The following is a 15,398-nucleotide window of genomic DNA, read 5'->3' as shown; positions in this document are numbered from 1 at the left end:
CCCCCGCCCCCCCAAAAAAAAGTCTTTCTGAAGTTTCTCTCCCGCTTCTCCAGTGAAATGCTTTCACATGAAGATGAAACTCCTCTGAGCAAATTTGCAGTGGACCCCAGCATGCTAGTTTTTCATATCACCTCATTCTCAAAAGAGATACGATAAAGCATCCTGTGTTTTCCTCTCCACAGCAAGGTGCAAAGACTGTTTACCCAGAGCTAAGAAACCAGCACCTCCTTCTCTCCCCACCTCCAGCCAAGCCCTTTCAAGGCTCCCAGGCAGATGAAATATTAACATTTCTCTGCTTGGTATTTGCAACAGTCAGATCTGGGGAGCTTGGTGGTGGGGCTTTGAGTTGAGAGGTCCACGAGGAGCAGGAAACTGTAGAGCTGTCGAGGAGCTGGATGCGCGGGGGTCCTTTGGAGTCCTGCACGAGTGGAGAGTGGCTGTTAAAGGTTGGAGGGGGAAATGCCAGAATCAAAAAGCAAAACAAAGTCAGATGTCAGAAGCTGAGCCAGCCTGAGGAGGAATGATGGAATGATTCCTTTGATGCTGTCAGCACTTTTATTGTTCTGAGGCAGTTCATTGCTCTAAAACAGTTATAAATTAGAGAAAAACCATGAAGAGGAGTGAGAGGTGGAAATTGCCCGGGTATGGTTTAAAAGATGCACATCGGCATTTATGGGACTAGGGAGATCGTGTGCATCCAGGCTTTGGCTGCAGAGCTCGGTGCCCTGCAGAGGAGACAGACAGCACCCAGCTGCTCCTGGTCACGTAGTTCTGTTGAAGAAAGTTAGAGCTTGGTCTGCCTGTGTGACATAAAGTAAATCTGCCTTGCAGACACGCTGAGGGACTTGCAGAAGAACTGCTGGGAAAGCCTCTGGGGCTGGGATTTGCTGTGCAGCTGCATCCAGGGAAGCTTTACCATAGATCAGTTCACCCACAGCAGTCCAGGGCAGATGCTGCAGAAAGAAACAGAGTTCGATATGTAATGAAGAAATAATTTTGCGGTGATATTTAGCATAGAAAATAGGCAGCGCGATTGTGGATGCTGTTGTATTTATCTGTCTGTGTAGATGTGTCCATGGGTGGCTGCACACACACAAGAGTATCTGTGTGTATGAACATGACATGATTACACTGACTCTAAAAGATCAAATACTAGCCATTAATATCAGAAAAGGAAATATATGCTGCTTCTGTGTCCCACGAGTGCAGATGCATTGAGCAGAGGCTCCTCCCACCATAACAACTCCTCTCTTCTTCCTTCTCCTTTACAGAAATCCGTGAAGCTTTCCGGGTGCTGGACAGGGATGGGAATGGCTTTATATCCAAGCAGGAGCTGGGCATGGCAATGCGTTCCCTGGGATACATGCCCAGTGAGGTGGAGCTGGCGATTATCATGCAACGTCTCGACATGGATGGTAAGTTCTTGCTGTTGGTCCTTCTCTCTAACTGGTGGAGGGGGACTTTCCCACTGCATTGGAGCCCATGGTTTTGGCTCACATAGTTTATGGTCACCAAGGAAGGTCTGGAGAGAAAGCTGTGAAACTTTGTCTTCACTACAGCAAGGAAAGGGCAGACAACCGTGAGCCATCAACCTCCTGTAGATAAACGTGCTTTTCAGGCAACCCATCAAGGGAGATGGAGCATCTTTTATTTGCTAAGCTGATATAGCTGGGTGAAGACAGACCAGCTCTGGCAACCTTTCTCTGTAAATGGTCTTTTGCAAGGCTATTGTAACTTTTCTCAGTGAATTCCTGGGCAGCATCTGGCCCGGTGACACTTACTGGGAGGTGGCCTGAGAGTTGAACCAAGCAGAGCTGCCCGTTCCTGTGGCCTCACTGCTCCTTGCAAGTAAAAGATGCTGTGGATGGGAGCTGTGCTGTGTTTTAATGAAGTGTTGATGGTTTCTGAAGGAAAAGTTTAGAAGGGTGGAATAATTTTGAGCAAAGTCTTGCTGTGAGAGCTCATCAAACAATTACTAGAAGGTAATAAAAGAAACAGAACCCACCATTAATGGAAAGAGAGAAAATGCAGCAGCAGGATGCTGGAGCCAGGTGGGACTTTTTAACTGCTCAAAGCTACAATCAGAGCTGATCGTAGTGAGCATGCTGTCTTTAAAATGTCCTTGGTCAGAGCAGGAAAGGAGAATTTCCTGATTCCCAAGATCTGCAGGGAAGCTGGTGTCTGGATCCGACCTCCTCCCACCCTTCTGCAGGCAGCCGTGGCAGAGTGGAAACACTGTGCAAAGTTAGATGAAGTTACGCCAAATCAGAGGGCTGGAGGCAGCCCTGGTCTGAAGGGGGATGCTTGGTAAGCCAAAGTGATGCCAAGGTGACACCAGCATCCTTGAGGAGATTGCTGCGAGCAGAGGCCATGGGAGATGGTGGCAACAGGAGTGAACTTCTCCTCACCCCCCTGGGGACATGTGAGTGGAAGGTCCCCAGGAGATGCGTAGTATGACTATATTCATCAGGTCAGGACAAGCAGGAAAGCGGCCGGCAGCCTGCTTGAGGTTGTTCAGCATCTCCCCTAGACAGGAAGATGAAGTAAAGCAAAGTCTGGCGGATAGAGAAGCTCAGTTGTTGAAACGATCCCATTCCTAAAAGAAAAGGAAAAAAGAACCATCACTTTTAAAAGCATTTTCTCCAAAAATTACTGTTTGCACCTTGTTGTGTTCTGCTGGCCTTTCTTAGCTGCCTGGGTGATTTCTCTTCAGGTTTTGCAAAGGCCAGACTCAGCATGGTGTCAATTCTTGGGATCTTTTACCAAAACTCTGTGCTTTTTTGGAAAAAGAGCGCTGTGGACTTGGCTTCCCGTTTTGATTCATCTCCAGTTATTCCCTGACTCTCGGTCTCACAGACTTGAGACTTTGGCACTCTTTCTCATACACTCCTAGTGTGCAGGGACCTGTAACTGAAGAGGTGGAGTCAAAATGTAGAGTAATGGGCTGCAGATGGAAGGTGTTAAATTCCTGTTTGAGACTTTTCAGAAAGCTCGATGGGTTTTCTGCAGAGATGGGAGGTGATCCTCCAACTCTTCCAGCTCAGCAGTTCCAACAGCTCTGAAGATACAGTCGGGTCGTACTGGGTATTTTTATTGTTGTGGTGTGTCAGCTGCCTGTTATTGCAGGATTTTGAGCAGACGGTTTGGGGACTGGACACAAGTCTGTACTATGAAAAGGTCAAATGGGCCATACATTAAAAAAAGACAGGGCAATGGGAAATTCCTTAGGCTGCACAAATAGGGGAATATCATCTGAGAGATTTACCTGCCTGCACATTGAATTAATGCTGTATGGCATGAATTAATATTATATGGCTTATGCCTACTTTTTCTCTGATGTATTGTCTTCATTTTTTCCTTGGATTTAACTTGAAATATGTAGTGAGAACCAGCAAGAGCTTCCTCCTTCCCCTCCCACTGTGCCTGAGCATCATTTGGTAGCAGAGCTTGAACTCACTGAGGTCCCGGGGATGTTAGTCGTACCCTGTGCTCCCAGGGACAGCCTTACCCTCCTTCCCATATACCCCTGATGAGGGTTGCTGAATTTTTCCAAAGCTTTGGCTCAACATCAGGTGGGTGGGAAGCTCAGCTGGATAAATGATCACATTCAAAGAGGAGTCGCCTGTGATCAGAGAAGCCATGGAGGAGGCGATAATCCTTCTGAGCATCTCCTGGCACCTGACTTGAGTTACGATGTGACGGCAGGTAGTGTAGCCAGACATCCTTTTCTCCACACAGGGCTGCTGCCAGTGTCTGCTAATAATGAGGTAATACAATTGGCACTGGTTTATAGCTAATCTGAACCAGCCTGAACAGACCTAGTGCAAACATACGGTTTTAATCAGACAGTACCTTGGGAGTGCACTCGCATTGCAGGATGGCAGCATGGCTGTATCTGCCATGGTTTATTTAACCAATGGGCTTCAATTAATGAACAAACGGAGCTGGTTTGAATGTGGTTTTCATTGCAAACCCTGTTTTCTGTAGGGATATGGAGGGAAGCTCAGCCCTGTCTAGGTCAGGCTGAGGAGACGTTGGTGCTGCACGAGTGGGATCACTCGGTTGGAGAAAACATGTCCAAAGAGCAGCATATGCAATGTATGCTGGAGTGGGTTTGTGGCTGAGCATAAACTGATATGACAAGAGCATTCCGCACCTGTATGTCACCTTCTGCCACAAAGGATCTCACTGAGCTCAGTGAATAATGCAGCGATCCACTCCAGAGATGCCCGAGGACAGTTGCTTCTGGGGCTGTAGTGTGCAGCTGTTCAGTAACACAGAGTGAGCCTCCAAATCAGAGCAGAAATGAAGGTGCATTTCATAATTCGTTGCATTTGAAAGCAAAATGTAGTTCATTAGAAAAATGCTGCTTGGACTTCAATGAAAATGGCAATTACACGGCTTGGATTTTCCCCAGGAACCCTTCACAGGTGGCATAGCGCTTTGAGACCTCCATGGCTCTTGAGTGCTACCATCAGCCGTCCCTCCCAGGTGACGTGCAAACAGCCCTGGCAGTGACTGAGTGGAAGTGAGAGCACTGAGTGGGTTTGCCCTCAGACAATGTCCTGGGGTGATGCTGAGGATGCTAAAGATCTTTTGAATGTCCTCCAGGGCTCAGAGAAGCAGGAGGGCACTGCTGCCTGTCGGGATCAGAAGGATGAAGGTAGTCCCATGCTGTGAAGCCCATGGCACGTGGAGAGGCGTAAGTTATTTATCTGCTGAGCTTTGGTGCCATGGCACAGCAAAGCTGCTGCAGGGCTGGGGAAGAGGGAGAGAAGTTTAGCCAAGAAACAGTAAGTTGGGACCTCAGGATGGCTTGGGGCTGGCAAACAGAGCGAGGTATATTTCCCTGTGCATTTCAGGCAAATGCAAAGTCAACCAGTCCTCTTATGCATTGGCATAAAAATCTGGATTAGGGAGAAAAGTGAGAATCTACTTGGCACGTTTCAAGGTCTCAAGAGAAATCTTATAAATCACCAGAAACACCCTTTTATGAACTACTGGAAGATGCTATGGCATTGCTGTGGTGGCTGAGACAAAAGTACCAAAAAAGAACAGAAGGAAAAGAGATTTTCTGTGCAAAAATGCCTTTTTTCAGGAAGGGAGGCAAGGAATGGTGGTTCCATCACATGTCAGAGCGTGAGATTCACATTAGGCCAAAGCTTTGCTTACATCTTGATAGAAGTGGTGCGTGACTGTATGCCAGCAGAAGGCTGTTCGATATAGCTGGGCATCTATCCAGTGTGCTATAGGGACATACTGTTTGCTTTTGGTCTGGAAATAGCGGTCAAATCTTGCCTTAGTTTATACCCTTGATTTGCTTTATTCTTAGACATAATTAGGTATTGCGTGAATGTAAACACTGCAGACGATGAGCAGTGCACACGTTTCTGTCTGCAATCTGGAGAATGACCTGAAACTTTCTGCCAGTAAGCAGAAAGTAAAATATTTTATATATTTATGTACTGGAAAAGAAATAATTTGTAAATTCTTCCAATTGGCAGTAACACTAATAAAAATGCAGAGAAATGGCACGTGAAATGTGTTGCCTTATCTGGGATGCCTACTCTTTAAGCAGTATTTTGCTATAAAATAGATGAATGTGTGACTTAAGTGTCAAACTGTTTCATTACAACATAAGACACTTTTATCTGAGGAATAAAATAAGCACTCAGTGTACTAATTAGAGGAGCAGCTGGTTTTCAGTACCCTGGAAAAGTAACTTCGGGATAACACAAGAGGGGGAAAAAAAACCCCAGTGTGTCAAATTATTATCGTACAAACAGGAAATACTTTGATCAAGTGAAAGATGAGCTGGTTTCATCAGCATACAAGCGAGCTACCTGTTACCTTTTATCACATTATGTGATGCGTCAGCAGCAGTATCAAAAGTACAGCTGTGACATCCTTATGAGCAGTAAACAACAGGGGAAAGAAATCGCAATTTAAAGTTCTGCTTATTCCCAACTGCTTTACAATGGCTCTTTGTGGAGCAGAGAATTGAAGAGGGGGGTCAAAAACCAGTAAGCTACTCACAGCGACCCTGGCAAAAAAAAGATTTTGAAGTTACGTAGCTCTCCCAGGTGGCACCTCTGAGATACATCCAGCTTTGGGCAGCCCCATGGCTGCGATGGGGTTCTGCAGGTTTGGTGTCTCCTCATGCTTTGCATGCAGAAGCTGTGCTGCCCCGTATGGCCAGTCATACATACACTCGCTGTGATCACCTTGGGAAAGGGAATAAACAGCAGTGGCTGGACTGCATGGCACCGCGGGATGGTGTCGGTACGCTGTTGCCCTCAAAGTCAGTCCTCCAGGGTGTTGGGCTGCTGTTGGATCGAGGTTTGTACATAGATGTGGCTTTGGTTTGCTTGTTCTTGCTTCCCCACGCGAGGGAAAGAACATCAACTTTGGGCGCTCGACTGGCTGGAGCATGTACGCTGTGTCATGGGGATGAGTACAACTAAAGGACCTGGACTGGGAGAGCTGGAGAGAGGATCACTGTCTCCTTCAAACATTAAGTGCTGAGCTGTCCCGTGGCCTGCAGAAGGCGAGTTCCTTGCTCTCAGACGTGGCATGGCCAAATCTTTGCTTCTGTCCTGAAGATCAGCTTGTGCTGCCCTGTGTGGGACAGCGTTGACATTCATTCACAAGCTGAAAACGTTTTATCTCTTTCTTTTGTGTTTCCCTCTCTTTTTCTTTTAAATTTTTCCTCCCCACTTCACTGCCACGGATAATTCCTTCTTTTTCAACATTTCCACAAGAGCTGTGTGAAATAGCCTGGGCTACTGGAGGGAGACCAGAAACTGTTTCTATGTTAAAATGTTAATAGGAAAAGCATGGACAGGTTGTTGCAGATTCCGGGTTTATCCTCTGTCCTCTCAGGCCTCTGATTTTTATATGTGAGAAATGATCTTGTCCTTTAAAGTGCGCTGCTGAGCTCAGACACTTGGTTGGTGAGATGGATTTGGTGAGACTTGTCTGTATTTACAGAGGCCACTTCCTTCACCTCTGCTGTGCTCTGTAAAGTGGAAATTATCGTATTGTGTGTTCTCACCCCAAAGAATGACAAGTAATTACCATTGCTGGTGAAGCTAGTCATGTTTGTAGCTCAGTACTGGGAAGAGGTTCGTAAGTAACACCAGATTCTGTCTCTGAAGCCGTGCCTGGATGGTTGAGTGCAGCCACATTGAATAGCCGGGGCAAGAGGAAACACCGGTCGGCAATTCCCTCCCTGAAACCTGTCTGCCCTGTGCTCCAGTGGGGCAGAGTCCTCTGCAAAGTCCACCCTGTGATGGGTGACCTGTCTCTTGCAGACGTGCCTCGTAATTTGTTTGTGTCTTTGTTTAATTTTATTTATTCCTTAAAATAGAGTATTATGATTTTGCCTTCACAGAATGATGTGCCACAGGGAAGACGCATACTCCGCTGTTTTAATGAGGCCGTGACTTGCTGGTCGTTTCAAAGTTGTGCCGCGCTGTCTGGCAGCAGCTGCAATGCACACAGAGCTCTCCTGTTATTCCCGGTGCCTGGGAAGCAAAAATAATTAAAGTCCCAGGTAGTCAGGACGTGATTTTTCTCTTCTTGAGCCAGTTGACAAAAGATCAACTGGAAAAAACTTGCAAGACACAAGAGCTCTGCAAAGACCCTCAGAGCAAGTCCTTCTGGTTTCCCATGCCAGGTGCCTGTGCAGGGGTCTGGGGACGCAGGTCAGAGGGACGGTGGGGGCTTGCGGTGGCTGTGCTGGAGGCTGCCACCACTCCGCAGGCTCTGCAGAGCCTTTCCCTGCATGATGGTGGCTCACGGGACAGTAATTGAGGCATGCTGTGGCTTCCCGGGGCTGGCATGAAGCTGGCACATGGCTTGGCAGGTGTCTGAGGGAGATTTTTTTTTTTTTTCTGCAGTCACTGTTTTTGCTGAACCTCTCTTCTAGCCAAGCACTAGCAGCATCTGCTTGGTGTAGTGCTTGTGGTGGAGCATGGGCCATGCCACCCCTGGCACCGCAGAGGCAGAGCCCCCAGTCCTCTTCAATCACTGTCTCACAGGTCAGCTCCCAGACAGACTCCCCTTGGGCAGTTAATAGATTTTTTTTTTTTTCTAATGGAGAAGCAAACGAGTCCTCTGCAGCTCTTTCTTCTTCCTTGCAAGATGAGCCTACAGCTGGCTGTCAAAATGAGTAACTCTCAAGGTCCTTTTCTCAGTGTCGGATGGATGTACCCCCAGCTTGGTCTTTCTGGGCTCTGTTTGAGCCTTTCAGACCCCATGGAAGTTTCCTCCTCCAAGAACACGTGTCTGTACAGTTTGCTAATCTTTTATGTGTAGTTGTCATTGAAACAGAGTGGCCAGATCCACTCCTAAAACTGCAGGACATGGAGGTGCCCTTAAGGGACAGAGTGGGCTCCAGTGAAGGTGTTTCACCCTTTCCTTCAGCTCCAGTGAAGTTTTTCCTCCAAACTGTCGCTAAAGCTGTGGGATGTGTGGCAGAGCTGATGAACAGTAAAAGAGCAGCGGATAGATATGCCCCCACTGTTGCCACGGAGCAAGAGAAACACAAAATTGTATTTTTTACCTGTATGCCTTGTTAGGGAATATCAGAGCCTCTCTGCAGACAGCTCTGGAGCAGGAACTCCCCAGGAGTTTCTCTTTGGAAATAGGTGATGCTCGTTGTTGTCTTTCTCCATCCTGGGGACTGGTTGCCCGGCCTGTGCCTGTGGATCACCGTGTAGGTAGGCAGGGGAGGTTTAGTACGCAGTTATGCTGGCACCTTCTTCCTGGTAGTGCTTGGGAAGGTGATGCTCTGTGCCTCAGTTTCCCCACTGCAAAACAGCAGTGTCCACATTGTAGTGGAGCTTTATCTCTTCATTTCAGCCGATTTCATGGATGTCTGTAATTAAAATTGTTTTCAAAGTTGAAAGTTTTTTGAAAGACTGTCCCTAGTTCTCATTGAAGTTATGGATTGAGGCTGTAATTAGGCAGCAAGTGGGTCTTGCTGGGGAATGGGCCAGGCTGGCAACCAGGCTGTTCTCCTCTGACCTTAAAATCTCAGACACCAAAATACTTGTCTGGGAAATATCCTGTGGCTGGAGTTTTTCTATGCACATCCTCCGCATCATCTGAGGGCACAGCAGCAGGAGCCTGTCCCAGCCTGTGTTATTACCACTCGGGTTACTCTATGGGCACAAGCAATGACACAGGCTGGGACAGAGAGTCACTGCAGCTAGCTATTAAGAGAATAAAAATAAACAGGAGTGTTGTGTGCGCCTGGGACCCAAGCTGCAAAAGACTAGCTCATTAGCTTTAAATATATCACCTAGCTGCACTCTGGAGGTCAAACTCCAGGGAAAAAAAAAAGGTGTGAATCCTTATCAGACTACACACAGCAGATCCTTGTCTCTGTTTAAATGCGTGCTCATTTTAGTGCCATGACAAGAAACTTTTAAAGAGGAGGGAGAACCCAATTATCCTGAGATTGGCCAGGAAAAGACTTATTTATGAAGCAGTCAGGCCAGATAATCCAGGCTCCCAGTTTAATGCTCAAGGTTCTGAGAACCAGGTGTCTCTGTTCTGCCCTTGAGTATAGGCAATGAAATCCATGCACGTTTCCCCCCTCTCTTTTTCTTTCTCTCTCCTGCTCTGTCTTTCTCCAGGCCAATGAATGATTAATTTTGTTCTCCAAGGAAGCAGCTCCAATGGGAGACTTTTGGACAGCAGTCGACTGGAGGCTGAGAGTTGGGGCTCTCCCACGGGGTGAGGGACAAGATGGGTTCACGCTGCTGCTCCTCTGAGCATTTAATTATTTCTTCAAAGCAGTAAGAGCTCTGGCAGGAGAGTTTGTAAGAGCCCGTGAACAGGCTGCTGCTACCTGGGACGTGGGGATTGGCTGTCCCAGCTCAGCCCCATCCCCAAGGTCTTTCTGCACCCAGTGTGTGTTGTGACTTTGGTGGCTCCAGGACTCATTTCTGGCCATGTGTGATCTTTGGACACTGAAAAGGTTCCCAGAGGACCCAAAAATGTCACTGGGTACCCTCAGCATCCGCTTTCCACCATGGAGCAATTAGCTAGACTCAAATGATTGCTCCTGGGGCTGTTGACAGTGCATTGAGTTACTACTCCCTTTGATGATCACATTTGCCTGTTTGCTGTCAGAACTGAGGCAGTGTCTTGGAGGGAGCAAACCTCTGTGGGTAACTGGAAGCACTTAGTGCCCAGCTGATGGTAAAGGACTAGTAATGATAAGCAGAGCTGACTTGCCTCGGATGATGTGGCCAGCGATGTTCTGAGTCATAGTTTTAGTCATGCGAGGTTCGGCCACATGGTTGCTAACCCCCCTCTGACTGACATTAATGCCAGGATCAAGGGGAAGCATCATCAGGGAGAAAGATGTTAAGGTATAACTGTACATGAATTAAAAAATGCTGCTGGTGGTTTAAAAGCAGAGGTTACACTCAGCTCTGGTGTTTTGCGAAGATCATCCGCACAAGCGGTGACTGTCTCTTGGCTGATGGATGGTAACTCGGGGCTAGAGTGACATCTGGATTGCATCCTGCCCAGAACCCTTCTGGTCCTCACCCACCTGATGGTCTTCCCCTGCCCCAGCTGACCCACACCACCATGCCTTGAGGTTTCCCTACCCTCCCAGTTTGTAAATAAGTTATTGCAACGTGTGAGTGCCTTCATCAATCAGGGACTTCAATGTGGCTCAAATTTATAACCCTCGTCTGCATTTGTAACTGGTGGGAGCAGGGAGAGGAGAATAGCTGTGACTGTCAGTGGACGGGGAGCACATCCTGCTTCATCCTGGCTGTGGCTTTTTGCCTGCTTGTGACCCATCCCTCCTTGCAAGGCTGTTTTCCTTCAGTGTGCTGAGTTCCTGCTTAAGTAGTTAATGTGAGCTTGGAGGCAGAAGGTGGGGGGAGGATGTGAACACCTCACACATTATAAATTGGCCCAGAGGGACAGTGAGGGACTGGGGCTGGGTGTTGTTCAGGGCTTGCTGTATGGCTCCTGGAAAGGAGCAAGGGAAGGTGAGAGCGGCATACACTGCACACATGCTCCTGCCTGGCATTTTCCTCCCCTTCTTCTCATCCCTTAAACCCAACTAAAAGTTCATTTCTGAATAAGCTGCACATCACTCACTCTGAATATCAACCACTCCCAAGTGAGGAGCACATCTGTAGGCACAGCAAAGCCAAAACGCAGGGACGTGTGTGGTGTTTGATTTGTCTCCAATGCAGATTCTCGAACAGATGCTCAGCGCGAGCATCGCACATCAGCTTGTAGCACAGTGTACGTGACCATGGTGAGGAGGAGGAGAACTTTTGGCTGTACCCAACACAAATTTCAAGCTGAGTGCTCCCAGGATCTGGGAGCCTGAATGTTTGTAGAACCTCCAGGCAATGTGGGTATTGGGCATTACCTGGTTATGCCATGGTGGTGGAGAGCACTGGGTGTGTTTTGGAGCCTATGTGTTGTTTTTTTATAATATTTCTCTCCTGGCTATATATATTTCTCTCCTCTCCTGCATACTGTAAAAGGAATTTTCAGCCAAAATTGCAAGTTCTCTTGCTTGATATTATGATGCTGCAGCTTCCTGATATCCTGATGACAGAAAGTTTTTTTCTGCAGCTTAAAACAATGTTAAAGGAATATTTCCACAAGACAAATTGTTTTGGGGTCTAGTTTCTTTGCTAGTTAACAGTTTTAATTGAAAAAGCAGTCAATAAGGAGATAATGCATTTTGTAATGGCATCTTTCTTCCGAGGTCGTGGAAAATGCTATAATCAAGCTGATAATTAAACCCTGTGAAGTTAGTTATGATCCCTGGCAAAGGCACAGGGAAGTCATGAGCAAGGGTTTGCCCAGAGTCTTGTTCTGAGTCAGACACAGAGTCCAGGAGCCCTGTCACCCACTCTCTCATGAGTCACATGTGGGGCTAAGTCTTGCCTCTCCCCTGTGGACGAAATGACGTTGTAGAAACCGCTAATTGAATAACTCAATATCTTGGGGTCGAGTATGGATAGACCAAATATATGCACAGGCAGGTACTAGCATCTCTTTAAAATGCAAATTGTTTTCTTGCTAATCTGGCTAATTTCTTTAACCTGATTTGCATCATAGTGTATGGTTTTGTTACTGCCTTTCCCCTGAAGTGATGTACTGCAACGTAAATCACCCCGAATCCACTGTCACCTTGCATTACCTTCCCTGACATGATCCAACCTGATGTGACTGATACAATCCGACTTGGTGTCATAAGCTGATGCCTCCCATGGGGAAGCAGAAGGAACGTGTTTTCTCGTAGCCCGTAAATGTTTTAAAGAATGGCTTTCTGAGTGATAGGATGCCCAGCCTTTTCCTCTTCTGCTTAATAACCTGTCCCAGAAATGAGCTCCATCCTGCAAGTGCTCAGCCCACTCCAGCCCCATGAAGCCCTTCAGCAAGCGCTGAGCCCTGGAGGTGTGAGCGAATTTAGCAGTTGGATGAGGTCTTGCACGTTACAGGATCAAAGCTGTTATGAATCCCTGCTGGGTTTCCTTTCAGAGCCGCCGTCACTGGCTGGCCCTAGGATATTCACTCGTCTTCAAGAAATTACGGGCAGAGCCTGGTGAATAGAGATCCCTGTTCTGGCAAACGAGTGCTTTGACTCTGCTTATTTTCACATTGTGTTTCTGCAAAGATAAGGACGTGGAGAGATTTCAATCAGTGGTGCATATGCTCAGATCAAGCGTATGAAATATAATAAAAGCACAGACAGTGGCAGCATGCAGTGCACGTGGTAAAGCCGTCACGCGGGGCTGCTACAGGTACTGCTGTCAATAGCCACATTTTCATAGTAGCCCTTGCATCGATCTGCGTTAGTCTGATGGTTTTAGACACTTCTTACGCCTAATAATTTAGCAACAGCAACTACATGGAGAGGTGGATGCAGCCAGTTTCAGCTGAATTTGAATAAAAAACAACCAAAAAATCTTACAGATGCTGATTCTGTTTCCAGACTTGATGGAGGGTTAATACATCCATCCATATTAATTAGCCTAATAGTATGTAGGAGGATATGTCTATGGACTCATAGATGAAGGAGAAGCATATAGTCATTGAGCTGCCCTGTTCAGAGACAGGTGTTTTCAAAATCCTTTAAGAGGCGTGAATTTCTCTTTTCTGCCATTTCCATTAAGCATCACGGAAGTTCTCTGAGAGAAAAATAACATTTGATACAATGCTCAGATCCACTTCGAACAGCGCCGTGCCTCATTTACAATATGCATCTACAATATGCTGGAGGGGCTTGGGACTGCATAGTCTCGCTTCATTAATGGCAGGAGCAGTCTCCTCTTCCTGCTAATGGCACCAAAGCGGCGTCTCCACTGCCTGCTCTGCATGCCGAGCACACAGGGCTTTTGTGAGATGGATGCTGATGGAAAGCTGAAATGAAACGCCTTGTGGATTCGCAGTAGTCTGGCTCTTCCCTCTGCATGTACTCCCTTTCTCTGGAGGATGGGGTTGGCCTTGTAAAAGCTTTGCAGAGATCTGGCTGTTTGGCAGCTCTGTAGAGAGGAAGAGCACTGGCAGTGCTGATGGCTGGTGTCCTGCCCAAACTGGGGTTTCTTTGCCTATAAACTCTCCAGGGCTGGGGAACAACCTGTTCACCTCTCTTTGTGCATCACCTGGTCCTCTTTTCAGGTGTTTGTATGCCACAGCATGGGCCATTCATTGGGATATCAACAAGTTTGGGTCTGCAGATACCACGAAGTTGGTGTAGGAGGTGCCACACTGCAAGTATGGGTCCATGATATGCAGCAGATCCAGAGCAGCATGTTGGACATTGGCACTAAGTGGTACTTCAGTGAAAACATTTCTCTTTTTCTTTCATTCCAGGGGATGGCCAGGTTGATTTTGATGAATTTATGACTATTCTGGGACCTAAGCTGGTATCATCAGAAGGCAGAGATGGCTTTCTGGGAAATACAATAGACAGCATATTTTGGCAGGTAAGTGGTCATTTTTTAAAATCCTACTTCAGCCAACCCTCAATAGCTTCCAGAATTGATTTGTTGAGGACCTCAGGCTGTGAACACTTGTGTAAAGACTATTGGTCCACACAGCCATGTGCTGTGTAAGACCATCCCATGTTGCTGGAGGGACCTGCTCTTAGCTAAGCCCTGTGTGGGAGCAACGGAAAACACTTTCTGTGGATGAACTGCTGTTGGACACAACAAAGCACCCAGTTATTTGTGCAACGTGTTTGGAATCATTTTGGAATTCATTTTTGGAAGAGAAAAACGTTTTCCTTTATGAGTCTTTTGAGTTAGAAATCTTGAACCTGTCCAGCTGCTCTCAGAAATGTGTCACTGTTCAACATCCTTTGGCTGTGGTGGAGGGATGCTCCAAGCAAAGCGAGATGTGGAGTGCAGGTCACACCTGATCAGTGCTTCTGTGCTTAATTCGGGTCCAAGGCTGAGGATAACCATGTTGTGTTAGTGCAAGTTTTACCCATGGTGCTGCCCTGGGCTGGTTTGGTCCTGCCGGTTTCAGGAGAGGAGGCAGGTCTGGCAGCAGGAGCTGCCTTGCATCTGTCACACAGTGTGACTTTAAACAGCACTAGACCTTCCTGGAAAAGCAAGGTGACTCCAGACTGCTATGGCGAGGATTAAAAATCTCTCAAACCACAGTGCTGCACGTTTCTTGCCAATGGATTTAATGTTTGGCTTTCTGTGAGATTACTTCTCATTTCATTGATCATCCAACAGCCTTTGCTTGCTAATAAAATTTAGCTGTTACCAAGTTTATGTGAATCAAAAGAGTCAAACCTGGATATAAGCATTTCTGTCTTCTTTTACGACCCTCCAGCACTGTCCAGACTGAATTAGGTGGAGCTTTGTAAATGCCTTCTAAAAGTCTTTAAAAAACTTGTTCCTGGCCTCATGGTATGTGATACAAATAACCCTGGAAATCCCAGTCTGGATTCTAGTATTTGGTTGTCAAAGCAAGAGTTTGGCATCGGGGAAGCTGCAGCGGTTTGTAATGTGTCTGGGAGGACGTACACACTCCAGGAAGGGCAGCCCTCTGAGAGTCACGGGGCGTTTCTTGCCTCCATTGCACCGTCAAGCCCTGTGCAGCACCATGCAGCACGTGAGCAATGGGGAGAGGAGGAAGCACCATCCCGTCCCACTGAGCCGCTGGTGCCTTCCAGACCCACCAGTGAGACTGGCCTCACCGGAGCCTTTCAAGAAGCAAAAATACCCATTGGGAAAATCAAGTTTGTGAGTTCAGCTCTTGCACAGGGAAGCAGAGAAGTCTGGAGCCCTTCCTAAAATTCAGCTGACGGGTTAACCTGGTGCCATTCAGTGACCCTTCAGTCCGTGTAACAGTCTGCAGTGGCTTTGCTCAGAGGAAGCAAGGAA

The 15,398-nt window shown here is 47.2% G+C and overlaps 1 protein-coding gene across 1 annotated transcript; it reads left to right on the top strand.

Annotated features, from left to right (window-relative positions):
* Nucleotides 1-1,271: 1,271 nt before the first annotated feature.
* LOC104497418 (calcium-binding protein 8) lies at nt 1,272-13,985 on the top strand (the record flags this gene model as incomplete). Its single annotated transcript, XM_010140666.1, has 2 exons — nt 1,272-1,415; nt 13,873-13,985. Coding segments are annotated over 2 exons (257 nt in total), but the record flags the coding sequence as incomplete, so codon positions are not given.
* Between the last annotated feature and the right edge of the window lie 1,413 nt (nt 13,986-15,398).

Source organism: Buceros rhinoceros, unplaced genomic scaffold (genome assembly GCF_000710305.1).
Source record: "Buceros rhinoceros silvestris isolate BGI_N320 unplaced genomic scaffold, ASM71030v1 scaffold15797, whole genome shotgun sequence".
Taxonomy (NCBI): Eukaryota; Metazoa; Chordata; class Aves; order Bucerotiformes; family Bucerotidae; genus Buceros; species Buceros rhinoceros.
Note: the sequence above shows the minus strand (reverse complement) of the source record. Positions and strands in the feature narration are given on the sequence as shown.